The sequence below is a fragment of the Sinocyclocheilus rhinocerous genome, unplaced genomic scaffold, assembly GCF_001515625.1.
Source record: "Sinocyclocheilus rhinocerous isolate Xijiao unplaced genomic scaffold, SAMN03320098_v1.1 scaffold358, whole genome shotgun sequence".
In the NCBI taxonomy this organism is placed as follows: Eukaryota; Metazoa; Chordata; class Actinopteri; order Cypriniformes; family Cyprinidae; genus Sinocyclocheilus; species Sinocyclocheilus rhinocerous.
Genome location: NW_015650700.1, coordinates 797,780 through 812,746, shown reverse-complemented (window position 1 = coordinate 812,746; position 14,967 = coordinate 797,780). Strand labels below are relative to the sequence as shown.

Below are 14,967 nucleotides of genomic sequence, written 5' to 3'. Positions count from 1 at the left end.
GAGTGGGAGAGTTTGGTCCCAGCATACACCAGTTCCTCCATTTTCTGTGAGAAGCTTAGGTGATATGTTGTCCTGGCTTCCCTGGCTGTTTTCCAGAAAGTCGTCCTTGGGTGCTGAGTCTTGGAGCTGTTCTGAGACGTCACAGTCTGTCTGTGATGAGCTCTGTGGACTGGGCTCAGCCGGGATGTTGTCCATGAGCAGTGCTTGTTGTGGCTGCGTGGTGTTATCAGTGTCCTTGTGGGATGTGTCAACCACATGACGACTCAGACCAGGTGTGTGTGTGCTATTCAGGCTGAGTGGATTGAAGAGGAAGCATTCAAAGAGGAAATGTGCATGACCACAGAGATGCTTTAAAATGATAAAATGACAAATGTTGGCACGTCTTGGCATGTTCTGCAGTTAAACTTAACTTTCCAAAGCAATCTAAAATGTAGCTCTTTCTAAAAACAGCAAACACAGCCATCAATCTGTGCAATGGTCTGTATTTCAGATTTTGAGATACAGTTTAATATACTGTTTTTATTATTTTTTTATCATCATGGAGACCTGGCCAGTAAAACATAATGTAAACACACTTTCCAGAGGAAATAGGCCAGTCAGGGTGTGTGCCCATAACCTAAAATCTGTCCCTTAAGTGCTGCAAAATGATATGGAAATCAGTCCTAACAAGGTGCATGCATGTATCTCGGGAATGTCCTGAGAGAGGTTTTATTGGCAGTGCCACTTGCACAATCTGTTGCACAATCTGTTAGCATAACTTGCTCATACGATGCTAGAGTGTACTGGGTGGTTTCCAGAGCATTACTGTGTGGTTTATAAGGTGTCCTCCGTGGTTGCTTTCTGGGCTAAGTCGAAAAGAACCCACCCATTCAACTTTATATGTGAGCTGCATCCTTCCTTTAGTGCGGTGGTTCCCAACTGTGGTCCTTGCGACTCACCACTCGGCATATTTTGTATGTGACTGTCTTCTTAGGGGCCAAGCACTGAAGGTGCATAGGCACCTATTGTATCCGTTAGTCGTTGTCTTCTTCTTCTTCTTCCTCCTCCTCCTCTTCCACTCTGGAAATATATAGCACCCCATAGAACTGTATGGTAAAAAGTTGTGAATTTGGCACACAGATAGAGAACAGTCTGAACATTAACCACACCGAATTTGGAGTCTCTAACTCAAACCCTCTAGTGCCTCACTTGTCAAAAGTTGCACTCACGTTTGTGCTAATAACCTTTGAACGTAAGGGCTAGAAACAAGATTCTTGTTTTCCTCTGATTCCTTGGCTTGGAACAAATGTGCCCCATTTTCATAAAACTTTTCTGTCATTTTGAATTTTTTGAAAATCCTACTTTTTATAACTCCTACACCGTTTGTCCGATTTTCACAAAATCAAACCATATCTTCAGACCATGTTGACTAAAATACATGGAAATCAATTTGATCGTTTCTGAGTAACCCGCAAACGAAGTTGATGAAGAGCTCACCAATTGGACATGAGGCACTATCTCCGAAACGCTTTAGTGAATTCAGACCAAACTTGGTGTGTGTTATGACAACCGTGATCTGAGGGTACCTGCACAGTTTCAGCACAGTGCCACCTAGTGGTAAGGAGATATGAATAATGTCTATTTTTGTCTCTTTACATTCGGAGTTCCCATGTCGGCCATTTTGGGCATAGGTCATTTTGAGTTTTGACAAAAAGTGCTATATTTTACGAATGCATTGGTGTATCATTACGAAACTTGGTATGTGTCTTTGGCACCATGCCCTGAAGGTACTCAAATAGTTTCATGGCAGCACCACCTTGTGGCCAAAAATCATAATGAAATTTCAAAAAACGTTAATAACCTTTGATTAAATTTGACTATTGTCGAGACTTGTCTGTATAGATTCCTTGGATCATGCTGAGAACATCAATACCAATTATGTCATAATCGCCCCAACTTCCTGTCTGCCATTTTGATTTATGTTGAAAACCTACTTTTTCTAACTCCTCCTAGACCGTTGGTACAACTTTCACCAAATTTGGCTCAGATCATCTTCAGACCATGCCAGCAATAAAACAAAATAAAATAAACAAACAAACAAACCCCCCCCCAAAAAAAAACAACAACAACAAAACCGTGGAATTCAAGTTGATAGATGAAACAGTTTTACCGCATCAACAAATTTGATGGCATGATGACAAACTGCATCTGAGGCTGTACATCTGTGAAGCTTTGACATATTGACACTAAACTTTGTGTGTCATTATCACCTCGCACTGACCACACCACATCAAATTGGTAACCGTGTTACCTATTGTTTAAAAGTGATAAAGCACTAATAATGAAATAAAAAATTGCTTATGAACAGTTTTACCTCTGTTCACAAACATAGTTTGAAAAATGTTATTTAACATTGTAAATATATTAGGTTACACTAACAAAACTAAATTTAAGGGTAAGAACTGGTAGAAATTACTCTTTAACAACTGCACATTACCACTTTTTTTTACAGTGGGAGGTAAATGCTTAACGTAAAACTTGGTGCGTTGCGTTCATATTCTGAGCTCTTCTGCAGATTTTGATATTTTAATTTCACTGCCTTAATGCATAAGCTACGTTAAGCGTAAAAATATCCACTGCGATTACGGTGTGGTTGTCTTGGAAGTATAGTATTTATTACAAGTGAAATGTAAGAGAAAATTGATTTTCCCTGGTTGTTGTTTTAGAACATTATTAAGCCATGCTGAGAGTTATTCACATGCTTTCCCACTCCGCTGCACTACCTTTGCACTTGCGTCTCATGTCTCTTTCACGAGCATGACACGGTTTTCCAGTAACGTGGTGCTCAAATCAAAAGAAGTTTAAAAGTTTTAAAAAAGCAACCATAAGTTTTTTTTTTTCCAAATTACACTGCCGCATCTAGCGTTCTTCAAAGCATAAACACCTTCTGTTTGATTTGTGAATACCTTTTAGAATGTCCTGCGAAGGGGCCCCATGCACCGCGGGGGCTGCGGGGGTGTCCTGTACACCACTGATCACGTCCTGATGCTGAACAGAGAAATCAGTAAAAACACTTGAAGTGACAAGTGTAAATAGGCCCTTGAGTTCAGGGAGCTCTCTCCTAACAAGCTGATGGTCTAAATCAGGTGTGTTAGATAAGAGAGACAAATGAAATATGTAGAGTGTCTATGGGATTTATTTTTCACCAATTTTATTGTCCATAAGATAAAATGTGTCTGATCAGTTAGGAGAGTGGTAAAACACCTCTCCTTAACAAGGCACATGATCTGAGATGCCTTTAATGTCTGTAGCACAAATGGTGAAAAGTTTCATACCAGAGTGTATTACTCTGGGCCAAAGGTTTGTTTAAATCAGTGTTTCCTAAAGCTGTTCCTTGAGGCACATCAACTGTACAGATTTTGGATGTCTCTCTTATCTTAGTCATTTATTTCAGGTCTTGGAGTCTTTACTAACAGGCTAATGAGTTGAATCAGGTGTTTTATTTGGAAAAGTTCGAAAATGTGTACTGTTGGTGTGCCTTCAGAAACAGGGTTGGGAAATCTTGGGCTTGAAACAGAGCTTGAAATCCTTAACCCTAAGTATTGCTTGCCTTAGCAAGGACCACTTGACATTGTTATTGAATAACATTACATAGGCTATATAACGTGCAAATTTTATATCATTTTTTTAGTCAGACTGAAATCCCTGCAGGAATAAATATTTAGTCTAACGTGGAGGCAATAAAAATGCCACTGCTCCGATTTGATTGTTATTTTAGCAATAGCAGTAGGATCCTTCGACAGTAATAATACACAAACATCTGTTATAGGCCCCCAGTCTACATATTTTATTTAACAGTAAGCTTTTATTTAGGCTAATGGCCAGCACACATCTCAGTTCAAACACTGTCCTAAATAAGCATTGCTAGCAATTGCATGGCAAAGTCTGGTGACAAGTCGTCAGTGTACTGAATCGCTAAGGCATTTGCCATTTAAAACAGGTCATTGTCAGAGAAGCACAGCAGCAGACCAGCACATATCAACTGTACACATTTTGGATGTCTCTCTTATCTTAGTCATTTATTTCAGGTCTTGGAATCTTTACTAACAGGCTAATGAGTTGAATCATGTATTTTATTTGGAAGAGTTTGAAAATGTGTTGGGTTGGGAAATATTGGGCTTGAAACAGAGCTTGAAAAACGAACACTTGTAAAACGTAACAGATGTACTGCAGTACATTATGATTTAATAAGCAGTTATGACAAACCATTAAACTCGTTATCATTTTACTCTATAACTTCTTTGTCAATATCCTCTGAGAAAAAAAACTATTAGACAAATGAAGCAGTTACATTTAATACACTGTTACATTTATAATAAAAAAAAAAAAAAAAAAAAGAATAATAATGTGTGCACAATGAAAACTATTCAAAAATAGTTCATGGTTAACATAGCCTTGCACTTTCGCGAATTAATCCGTGAGTGAATACATTAAAATTCTGAATGGATTATAGCCTAGAAAGCACACAAAGAGCACTCCCCTTATTATCACGGAAAAGATGTCACTCGTCTTAGTTCATCACGATCTTCCATTATAATCAGTGAAGCTCTACACTTCGCAAGGAATCTCTTATTTATATCACGTATACACTTTGTTTGCTATAATGAGAGGACTCACAAGTGTGTAGAGCTCAGAAGTGATTGTATTATTGAAAAACGCTGGCGTTTTTGAGCGGTGATTCTAACTTAAACACCTCTGATTAACCATTGTGTTCATGAAATCAACAGACATGTCTGTGATTGGCTACATTATTCAATGCTGCAAAGACACATTGCAGATAGAAACCTTTGACCAGATATGAAAAGCCCCACCCATGTTTGTGATGATAGGAAGCAGGGGTGGTTTCAAACTGCGTTTTTCAGACTGTGTTTAGTACACCGCATTTTAATTCTTTCTTTTTTTCAGGGCATACCTGGTATACCTGGAAATGATGGTCAGAGGGGAATGAAGGTGATGTTTTCTTTTTCTTTCTTTCTTTCTTTCTTTTTTTTTCTTTCTTTCTTTTTTTTCTTTTTTTTGTCCTTATGTGGACATTTTGTTTCTCATTTGTTGTTGTTTTGAGGTTATGCCTCATGCTCTTTTACAAAATTCTGTGAGCTGCATGCATTTTGTAGTTTATAAGCAGAGTTGGGCAAGTTACTTCCAAAATGTAATACGTTATATATTACTAGTTACTGTCTTTTGAAAGTAATTAGTTACATTACAATATCACTGTCTCTGAATTGTAAGTCCGCCGTCTTTTTCTCTTCTCCGACCCCGCAGCTCTCTCTCCGATAGCTTAGTGTTAGTGGCACCAGTCTAGGTGTTTCCAGGTTTTACTCGTGCTATTTCTCCATGTTGAGAGTTTGGTGTTGCACATATTGCACCTGACTATGCATTCTTATGCTTTTCTCCGATGAACTGAAAATAACAGGAGTGTGTCCATCTCACAAATGTAGAATCCGTCTCTGCAGTCATCTCAACCATCTAATTCCAGCAACAGAAGATAGACAAACTATTTTACCTGCGGATTTTTTTCTCTGGTGCTGTTTTGCGGTGTTGGTAAATTCACCACTTAATTTTGAGTTAAAATATGTTGTTGTAACTTGCGTTACTGAGATTGTAACGAGTAATAATATTACCCAAATTTTATTAGTAATGCGTTATATTACTGCGTTACAGCTAAACGTAATATACTACTGTAATATTATTACTTTTGTAATGCGTTACTCCCAACACTGTTTATAAGTCTCACTACTATCATAACTCAAACTACCCTAAATATATTGAAAATTGACATTTGTTGGTTCCTTTAAAGGGTGAAGCTGGCTTTTCAGGATCAAAAGGAGCCAAAGGTACACCTGGAGACCCTGTAAGTAAATCTAAAAATATAGTAAGCTCTTGAAAAATCATGATACAGAAATATGTCACTGAGTTGTGACCTAATGGTTAACGAGTCAGACTTGTGACCCAAAGGTCACAGGTTCAATTCTCAGTACCAAAAAGAAATGTAGGTGGGGGGATTAAATTAACTGTGCTCTCTTCCACCCTCAATACCCACGACTGAGGTGCTCTTGAGCAAGGCACCTAACCCCGAATTGCTCCCCAGGTGCCGCAGCAAAAAATGGCTGCTCCAGGTGTGTGTTCAAAAGGTGTGTGTGTGCACTCGGAGGGGTTAAATGCAGAGCACAAATTCTGAGTATGGGTTTCCATACTCGACTACCCCTCATGTCTTAATTGAGAGAAAACTATTAAACGGAAAAAGAAATAGCATAATCTGTAGACTTGTCAAAGTGGACAAGATGCAAGTTAGCTAAAACTGTGGTGGCACTGAACTACACTGGTGCTCAAATCACTTCCATTCATAGGAATGCAAACATAGGAGAGAGGAAACACTGAACTCTGACTTGTGAATTCATACAGTATGGTGAAAACATGTTTTAGCAATAGAAAATGTAAATGTCACATATTGACCTCTTGACTCAATACATCTAACTTCAGCAACTTCAAAGTTGCATGGTTTACAGTGTTACAGGAGAATTGACGATATTGGACATTTTGAATTTACATGTAATTTGTGATTTATCAGAGTATGTCATCATATCCAGTTACTGATATCCATTACAGGGTGACCTTGAATGCTCAAAGTTAGTGTGCCTGCACCTAGTATTTAATGTTCAAAGCAATATGCAGGTTATTGGTTCAGTCCCCAATGATAGGCTTAGTTGTGTATAACGTTTACAGGGAAGGTGATTGCATAATGCATAGTGACAAGCTCAGTGAAAAGCCTTGTTTTATTTGATGTATTGGAGATGGTTTATGCAATTTAAGTCAACATGAAACAGAATTCACAACCTATTGTATTGTATACATGTATTTCCGAGTGAAGCAAACTATTCAACAAGAAAAAAAACTACACTGTCAGAAATAACACAAAATGTGGTAAACTTTGATTTAATTTTAAAGTTCAGAACATCTGTTTGACTGAGTCTGTCTTTCTACAGGGTGAGATGGGATTGCCTGGAATGCCTGGTTCAAGTGGACAACCTGGCCCTAAGGTCGCATTTCATGTTTTTGCCCTTTAAATACAAGATGTCCTTTGTCATTTTGAATTCATATGGAAAACATTATAGGTATTGATTTCTGAGTTGGAGTCACTATTACATTATTATAGTGATTTTAAAGCAATTGCAAGACAGATGGTGAAATCCCTTTGTTCTGTCTGCACAGTTTTTCTCAATCGCCTTTTATCATCTGTGTAGACATGCGTGTGGATTGCTACATGTGATGTGTAATTGTGCAGAACAAAAGCCATATCTTATAAATGGTTATGTGCCGTCAAATTTGTTCTGCTTCAAATCGTGTTTTTTAGATTGTGTCCAAGAAAAGAGACAACAGAGTATGTCCAGATTTCAAATCTCTAGTCTAGTTACCTTCAAACTTCAGAATGCTAGCCAACAACGCTATTCTTTATGACTCATTCACCACTTTATGAGACAAAATGGACATTTTTCATAAAACAATGACAGCAGAGGGCAGAAATATGTGCACTGTTACATCGTGTACTAAATATTCTGAAAATGTCATGTTCTTAGTGACTTCTAAAGAGAGATTTATCTGTTGACTTATAACTCAGTTTGGGGTCTGTACAGTTTTTCAATGTTTTTAAAATATATTTCTTCTGTTTATCAAAGCTGCATTTATTTCAAAGTAAAACAATATTACAATTTAAAATAACTCTTTCTGTTACTGTGATGGCGAAAGTTGTTTTTCAGCATCATTACTCCAGTCTTCAGTGTGATCCTTTATTTATTTTTATTTATTTAGTCATTTAGCAGACACTTTTATCCAAAGCGACTTACAAATGAGGAAAATACAGTCAGTCAAAACTAACAAAAGAGCAACAATATATAAGTGCAAATGACAAGTCTCACACAGTACACGTAGCAAGTACACGTAGCAAGGTATATATATATATATATACACACACACACACACACACATATACACACACACACACACAAAGAAAAACTAGTAGATAGAATAGAAAAAATAGATAGCTAGTGTTTGTTTGTTTTTTGTTGTTTTAAAACAAAACATGTTAATTTTGTTGTGATAGTATGTCCTTTTAGCAGTGGAGGCATTAGCAGAGAATGAAGAGAGAAGTGATCGATATACATTAAGGTCAGTAGGATTTTGTGATTTGCGCCATACTCTTTCTGCAGCTCTGAGCTTAGAACGATACTCACAGAGAACATCAGATAGCCAAGGGGCAGAAGAGGTGGTACGAGTGATCCTTCTCATTCTAATTCTCATTCTTCTCATTCTAATGTGCTGATTTACTGCTTTTTGTGGAAACCGAAACACTTTGTTTTTACTAGTTTTAGATGGTCTCTCAGCCTGATCAGCTGAGAAGTGGTCGACCCCCCCACTAAAACCATCAAACTAGACGTAACTAGAAATGGAACACCAGTCAATACCAAATCATAGAAACATTATCTGTTCTGCTTTTATCTATTTTAGTAAAAATTTAGTTAAGTAAGCAGCAGAACGATTAAAAAATGATTTACAAATAAAATAAGCAAGACCTTTGAAGTTAAGACTGGCAAAATCTGCATGAGGAACCTCTAAATATGCTTTAAAAAGCAAGAGAAAACTGTTTACAGTTTGAATATTTGTTCAGTTTCCATGGACTCCGAGTCAGTCAGACTGTTTTATGCATCAATATGAAGAGTCACTTTGAACGTCTCTCTTGTTATTGAAATGGATTTGACTCATAAATTGACAGTGCAGTGAGCAAAGAATTAATCTGGTTCACAGATTATATCACCATCTGCAGTTGGAATTGCTTATCCCACAAATGCATGAGAAAATGTGTGAGAATATTTTACAGTGAACAAATAAAGTCCTGTTAAAATGTTTTGCTGCTAAATATTAAGATCATGGACAACAGTAAGTTAATCTCTGAAATCTTTCAGTGATCAAAACCAGTATTTATTTATTTATTTATTAAAATTAAGGTAACGTGTATTTTTTTACATATGTTGTTTTCAATTATTTGTAAGCAATAGATGTTGTTTTTGCTTTAACTTTAATTAGAGATGCATTTAAAGCTCCCATGAAAATCATATTTACGTTAGTACACTCTTAAAAATTGTCAAGTCAAGACAAGTCAGCTTTATTTTTTATAGCACTTCATACAATAGAGGCACATTCAATTCTGCTATAAAGCTGCTGTAGAAAGACAGTATTCATGTTGTCATTATTCAGCTCAATAATTCAGTTGTCAAAATTAACTTTTTGCAGTTAAATACAGAGTTGTGGCATGAAACTTGAAAAAAATAATTGCTGTTAATAGTGTTCATCGTCTGTTTGATTACGTCTTTAATTGATTTTTCCGTACATTTCTGCCATATGTACATTAACTGACAGTCACCACTGATAAGCTACTACTAAGTATTGTTGAAACTTAATTTTCTGTAAAGTTGCTTTGCAACTTTTTGTATCGTGAAAAGCGCTATACAAATAAACTTAAATTGAATTGAATTGAAACTCTAGATGGCGCAGTCCGACAGGTCTAACTCAATCTGACCTAATGACATCATTATCACATGGCACAGCTGACTGGTCTCTCCTGCTCAGTCTGACCTAATGACATCATTATCACATGGCACAGCTGATTGGTTCTCTCCTGTATCGGTAGCCAATGAGCTCACTGCTCAACATTCAAATATATGACTAGTGCTTGCCGTAGCAGTTGCAGCTTGCTTCAGAAACCCTCCACCTTCCCCAGCTCCACCTGTATAGATCTGCTACGAGGTGATTCATGTACGCTATCATGTACGCTGGGGGTTATTTCATGTATGTTATATTTGCAGCAGCAATATTTCTTACATGCTCACAGCAGCATGTTGTGAATGTATTGGCAGTAGCAAGTCTCGGTACTTGCTCTGCTGCAGCAGCAGCAGCAGCGTAGCAGATCTATTCCGCCAAGACCAAATACATTAACATTGTCATGTACATTACCATGCCAGTCCCTCCGAGAGTTGTCATGACAGAATTACATTTCAGATTTCACAGGCCAAAAATAAAAAAGCTTTTACTGTATTTTGTCCAATAAATGCTCTCTAGAATGAGAAAGTATCTCTCCCTATCATTAGCAGATAGCAAATCCATGTCTGTGACGTAAGATAAAAGCTTTGATACGTTCCGTCCTGATTTCCTGTTTTAATAGAGAATGTACCAACGAAAGAAAGAGAACCATGTTCATCAAGCCTTTTCATGGGATCTTTAATACAAGTTCTTACTTGCTAACTTGGATACTCCAACTCAAATTTCCATTATTAGGGCACTAAAGGGAACAGTGGAGAGTCTGGTCAACCAGGACCTCCAGGACTAGAGGTAAAGTCCTATTCAAATTAAACCTCATCAGATGGTTGAAGGAAGAGGAAACATATATGATAGCCCGCAAGAGTTATTTACAAGTTTATATGCTTTTCTTGATCAAGGGTAAGCCTGGAGAACCTGGGGCAGCTGGCCAGCCAGGACATCCAGGAATGCCAGGATCACCAGGACAGAAGGCAAGTCATTAATTACGACTCCATAAAAATTATACATCATATTATATCTGGGGTTTGGATGTCTCATACATTTACTAAACTTTCTGGAAATGATTTGGTCACTTTATCCAAATTACATTTATTTCTTCTGATCCAACGAGAAAAAAAACTCTGACATTGCATTTCTGGTCAAGTCTTGGAGGTAAAAGCCCACGCTATGGTGAGCATATTTTCCAAGAGTAGCTCTATTAACTTTAGTAAGGTAATGAACATTTCTGCCATGGCCAAAAAAAAAAAAGCATTCATGAAAATGTTGCTTGTGGTTTACAAGCATTGGCTGCTTTCAGTGAAACTAAATTAATTATCAACAGCTGTTTTTAAATTTAGAGCTAAATCTTAATTACTATTGGTTTGCTCTCTGTTTTAGAAGTGGCAATTTTGTTATGAATCTGTCATTCAAAATTACCGTATAGAGTTTTGAAAATAATCTCAAATACGGTAAAACAGTAGCAGTAACTGCCCAACACATGGTACTGTACACGTGATAGACTTCACAGAAACTAATTTCTTCTTTGAAGGTTTTCAAGTTTCAATTTAATTCAGTGATTTATGACACAAGTTAGATATACACAAATCATATGTACAGTTTGAAACCACTAGTGCAAAGGCAATAATTTTACATGTACATTTATTCATTTTGCAGACGTGCAACTTACTTATGAAGAATACAACAAGCGATCATCCTAAGGAGGCAATATTATGAGACGTGCTAGCAATATAAAGTTCCAGACACCATTTGAGAATAATGCAAGCTAGAACAGGGAGGCATTAAGAAATGGTTAAAGGATAGAAGAATGTGTTTTTTTTTCAGCAGGAAACAAGTGTTAAGTGCTGACAGTAGAGATGAGTTTTCAACTGTTTCTTGAATATTGTCAGGGATAGGATTAGGAAGATCATTCCAACAGCAAGGAACAGTGAACTAAAACATTCTGGAAATTAATTTAGTGCCTCTTTGTGATGGTTCTATCAGCCGTCACTCACTACCAACCTCAGGCTTCTGGAGGGAATGCAGATTTGTAAGAGTGAGTGGAGGTAGGAGAGCATCAGTGTCTTGGATATATATATACTGTATATATGCATACATTACAAGAGCTTGTGGTCCTAATAACCAATTCAGTTTTGAATTCGAGATTTTAATACCACTAATACAGGCATCAAGAGCAGGTAGGGCCTATATATTTTTTATTTATTTGTATATTGTTGTTTTTGTTGGCGGCAGTATATAAATTTTCTCCAATCTGGTCAGTAGATTCCAGCCTCTTTAAAAACAGTTCCCCTTCTAGGAAACTCAGCACTTCGCCCCCTAGGGAATGGGGAATGCAGCCTGCATGACCGGTGTCTGAAGCACGTGTGAAACAACGGCAATCTACTTGATGCGAGCCATAACCGGTAGCCAGTGCAGGGAGATAAAGAGAGGTGTGACGTGGACCCTTTTGAATCATGGGCTTTCTGAATCATTTGTTGAGGTTTGATTGCGCCTGATGGAAGTCCAGCCAGAAGAGAACTGCAGTAGTCCAGCCTACAAATGACACGGGCCTGGAAGCGCCGTATGCTCCATTAGAAAGCACCTGAACTTCCTGATGCTGTGCAGTGCAAACCTGCATGATTGTGCTGTTGTTGCTGCAGTGTGTTCTTTAAAGGTAATCTGGTCATCAAACATTACCTCAAGATTGTTGATGATTTTAGCTGTATGGTGAAATTGTTCTGTACAGTCAGATTGGCACAGAAGATGAGAATCTCTGTCTTTGCTAGGTTGAGCTACAGGCGTTATTCTTTAATCCATGCAGAGAAGTCTGCTAAGCAGTCCAAGATCCGTGCAGTTACTGTGGGATCGTCTAGTTAAAATGAGAATGCAAGTTGTGTGAGCATATACAATATTTTTTCATTACAAATTATATTGTCAGCATAGTAATTTGAATGAAAATTAAAAAGTGGGTCGACATGGTAGTTCAGTGGGTAGTACTGTTGCCTTTCAGAAAGAAGGTCCTCAACTGATCCAGGATGCGTTTCTGTGTGGAGTTTGCATGTTCTCCCTGTGTCTGCATGGGTTTCCTACAGATGCATAGGTAATAGGTAAAGAATTGCTAGGTAAGGAGGGTGAAGCAAGAGTTTATGAATGCATGGAGCAGAGTTTCAGTGTCTTTTGGATTTAAAAGTGGGTGGAAGAACACTTTAACACAGGAGTAAATATGGGCCTGAAATATTAGAGGTTGGTCCCAATAAAAGGGCACCTACTGAATACGTCATCCTCTTTGCTGTCTTCAGGAGCCGTCTGTTTGAAGTGTGTGTGAGATTAGTAGACAGCCCACTCTTGTTGTCTGGGTAGTTTCAGTCTGGTAGCCTTTCCTGGTTACATAGTTATCCGAGGATGTCTATGTGCTAGCTCAGTGGCTGCTCCCCTTCTTAGGGTCTTTAAGTAGCGGTCTTTTGAGCTATTACCTAGACAGTGCTTTCTCCCCTCTTTGGGTTGTAATTAGACAGCCACTGTTTGTGATCTGGGTAGTATTAGTCGGTCCCCCTTCCGGTAGCCCTTCCTAGGTACACAGCTATCTGAGGATATCTATGTGCTAGCTCAGTGACTGCTCCACTTCTTATGGTATTTAAGTAGCGGTCTCCTTGAGCCCTTGCCTAGACAGTGCTATCTCCCCTGCTAGGGTTGTAAGTAGATAGCCCACTCTCTGTGGTCTGGGCAGTTCTGCAGGAAGGCTATCTAGGCTAGCTGTGTATTGTCTTCTGTGGGACTGACACAGTTTTGGGACCTCCTTAATGTAGCCATCTGAGGGTGGTTATATTCCAGCAAATATTTTGGCAGGACGGGCTTACTGGCATACAGCTATATGTGGCTAGCTGTGTTCTACTGCAATTACAGTGAGCCCTCTCATGGAGTGGTCCCCTTTCCTAGAACCTAGCTATCTGAGGATAGCTATGTGTTAGCTCAGTGTTTGCTCCCCTGCTTAGGGTTTTAAGTAGCGGTCTTTTGAGCCCGTACCTAGACAGTGTTGTCTCCCCTCTTTGGGTCGAAAGTAGACAGCCCACTCTTGTGGTCTGGGTAGTTTTCAGTTGGTCCCCCTTCTGGTTGCCCTTCCTAGGTACATAGCTATCTGAGGATATCTATGTGCTGCTAGGGTATTAAGTAGATAGCCCACTCTCTGTGGTCTGAACAGCTCTGTAGGAAGGCTATCTAGGCTATGTTATTCTGGTCCACAAGCCTTCATAAGACCTTAGGGACATAGCTATCTGAGGATAGCTGTGTTCTTGCTCAGCAGCTACTCTCTTTACCTGCAATCTGTATGTAGCGATCTCTAGCTCCTCTAGAGGCTTTCTAGTTAGCCTCTTCAGTGGTCTTGTGTATCCAGGCTAGTTCTGCTTACATAGCATAACTATCTGAGGATAGCTGTGCTCTTAACTTGGGTAGGATGTTCCCCTTGATCTATTCGGGTTCCCCCTTTTCTGCCAAGTTGCGTGAGCGACCCGTGGCGTCAGTGGCTTGGCCCCTTTCTTAGGAAAGGCTTGGTGTATGTTTGTCAGCCTGCCTGTCTACGTCTCCTTCAGACAGCTAAAGTGGATGATGTATTCAGCAGGTGCCCTTTTATACTTCCGGGCATCCCGCCTATGACGTCATGGGCCAGGTGGGCCAATAGAAAGGTGTTGTTTCACACGTGCTTCAGACACCGGTCATGCAGGCTGCATTCCCCATTGTGCCCCCTAGGGGGCGCAGCATCTCGTTCCCTCTTGGGGAACCATGGTTACATTCCTAACCCGAGACGTTTAAGCTTTTCCAGCCTGGTGTGCTTCAGCAATTTTTTTGAGAAGTCCCCAGTAATCTCTTTTGATGGAAATTTTGCATGGTGAGGACCAGTCTTTAAGCAATTATTATCAGTCTAGGTTTAATAGAAAGATTTGTGTATTGTTTGCTTATTTTGATTCTCTTTATCTAGTTATAGGAATTAGATGAAGATTTGATCACAAAGCACTTCAAATGTATGCAGAATGGGCTCATAACATTTCTATTGCTATAGTATTTATTGTATTATTTAAAACTTTGTTTTTTTGTTGTTGTTGTTGTTTTGTTTTGTTTTTTTCCTCACACTGTTTTCTTCAAACCCTACTGTGAAATGTTTTACAGGGTCAAAGAGGAGATGCTGGTGAAAGACCAATAGATGTAAGTAAAAATTTACTGTAATAATGAACTTGGTGTTTATATGTTGCTGGACTGTCAAATTAAAATATATTGTTTACAGCTAGTTGTGGTTTACTGGAAAAAAAATCGCTAGAGCTAAAGATTAGTATTTTGGTAGAAATGTATAGGGTTAAGGGATGTTTTTTTTTT

The 14,967-nt window shown here is 38.6% G+C and overlaps 1 protein-coding gene across 1 annotated transcript in view; it reads left to right on the top strand.

Moving 5' to 3' along the window:
* LOC107712323 (collagen alpha-1(XXI) chain-like) overlaps positions 1-14,967 on the top strand; it is a 118,269-nt gene that overhangs the window by 71,079 nt on the left and 32,223 nt on the right. The window contains exons 20-25 of the mRNA XM_016517548.1: positions 4,945-4,989; positions 5,837-5,890; positions 7,023-7,076; positions 10,366-10,419; positions 10,527-10,598; positions 14,764-14,799. Coding sequence (XP_016373034.1) covers positions 4,945-4,989; positions 5,837-5,890; positions 7,023-7,076; positions 10,366-10,419; positions 10,527-10,598; positions 14,764-14,799 — 315 coding nt within the window. The remainder of the gene's footprint in view (positions 1-4,944; positions 4,990-5,836; positions 5,891-7,022; positions 7,077-10,365; positions 10,420-10,526; positions 10,599-14,763; positions 14,800-14,967) is intronic.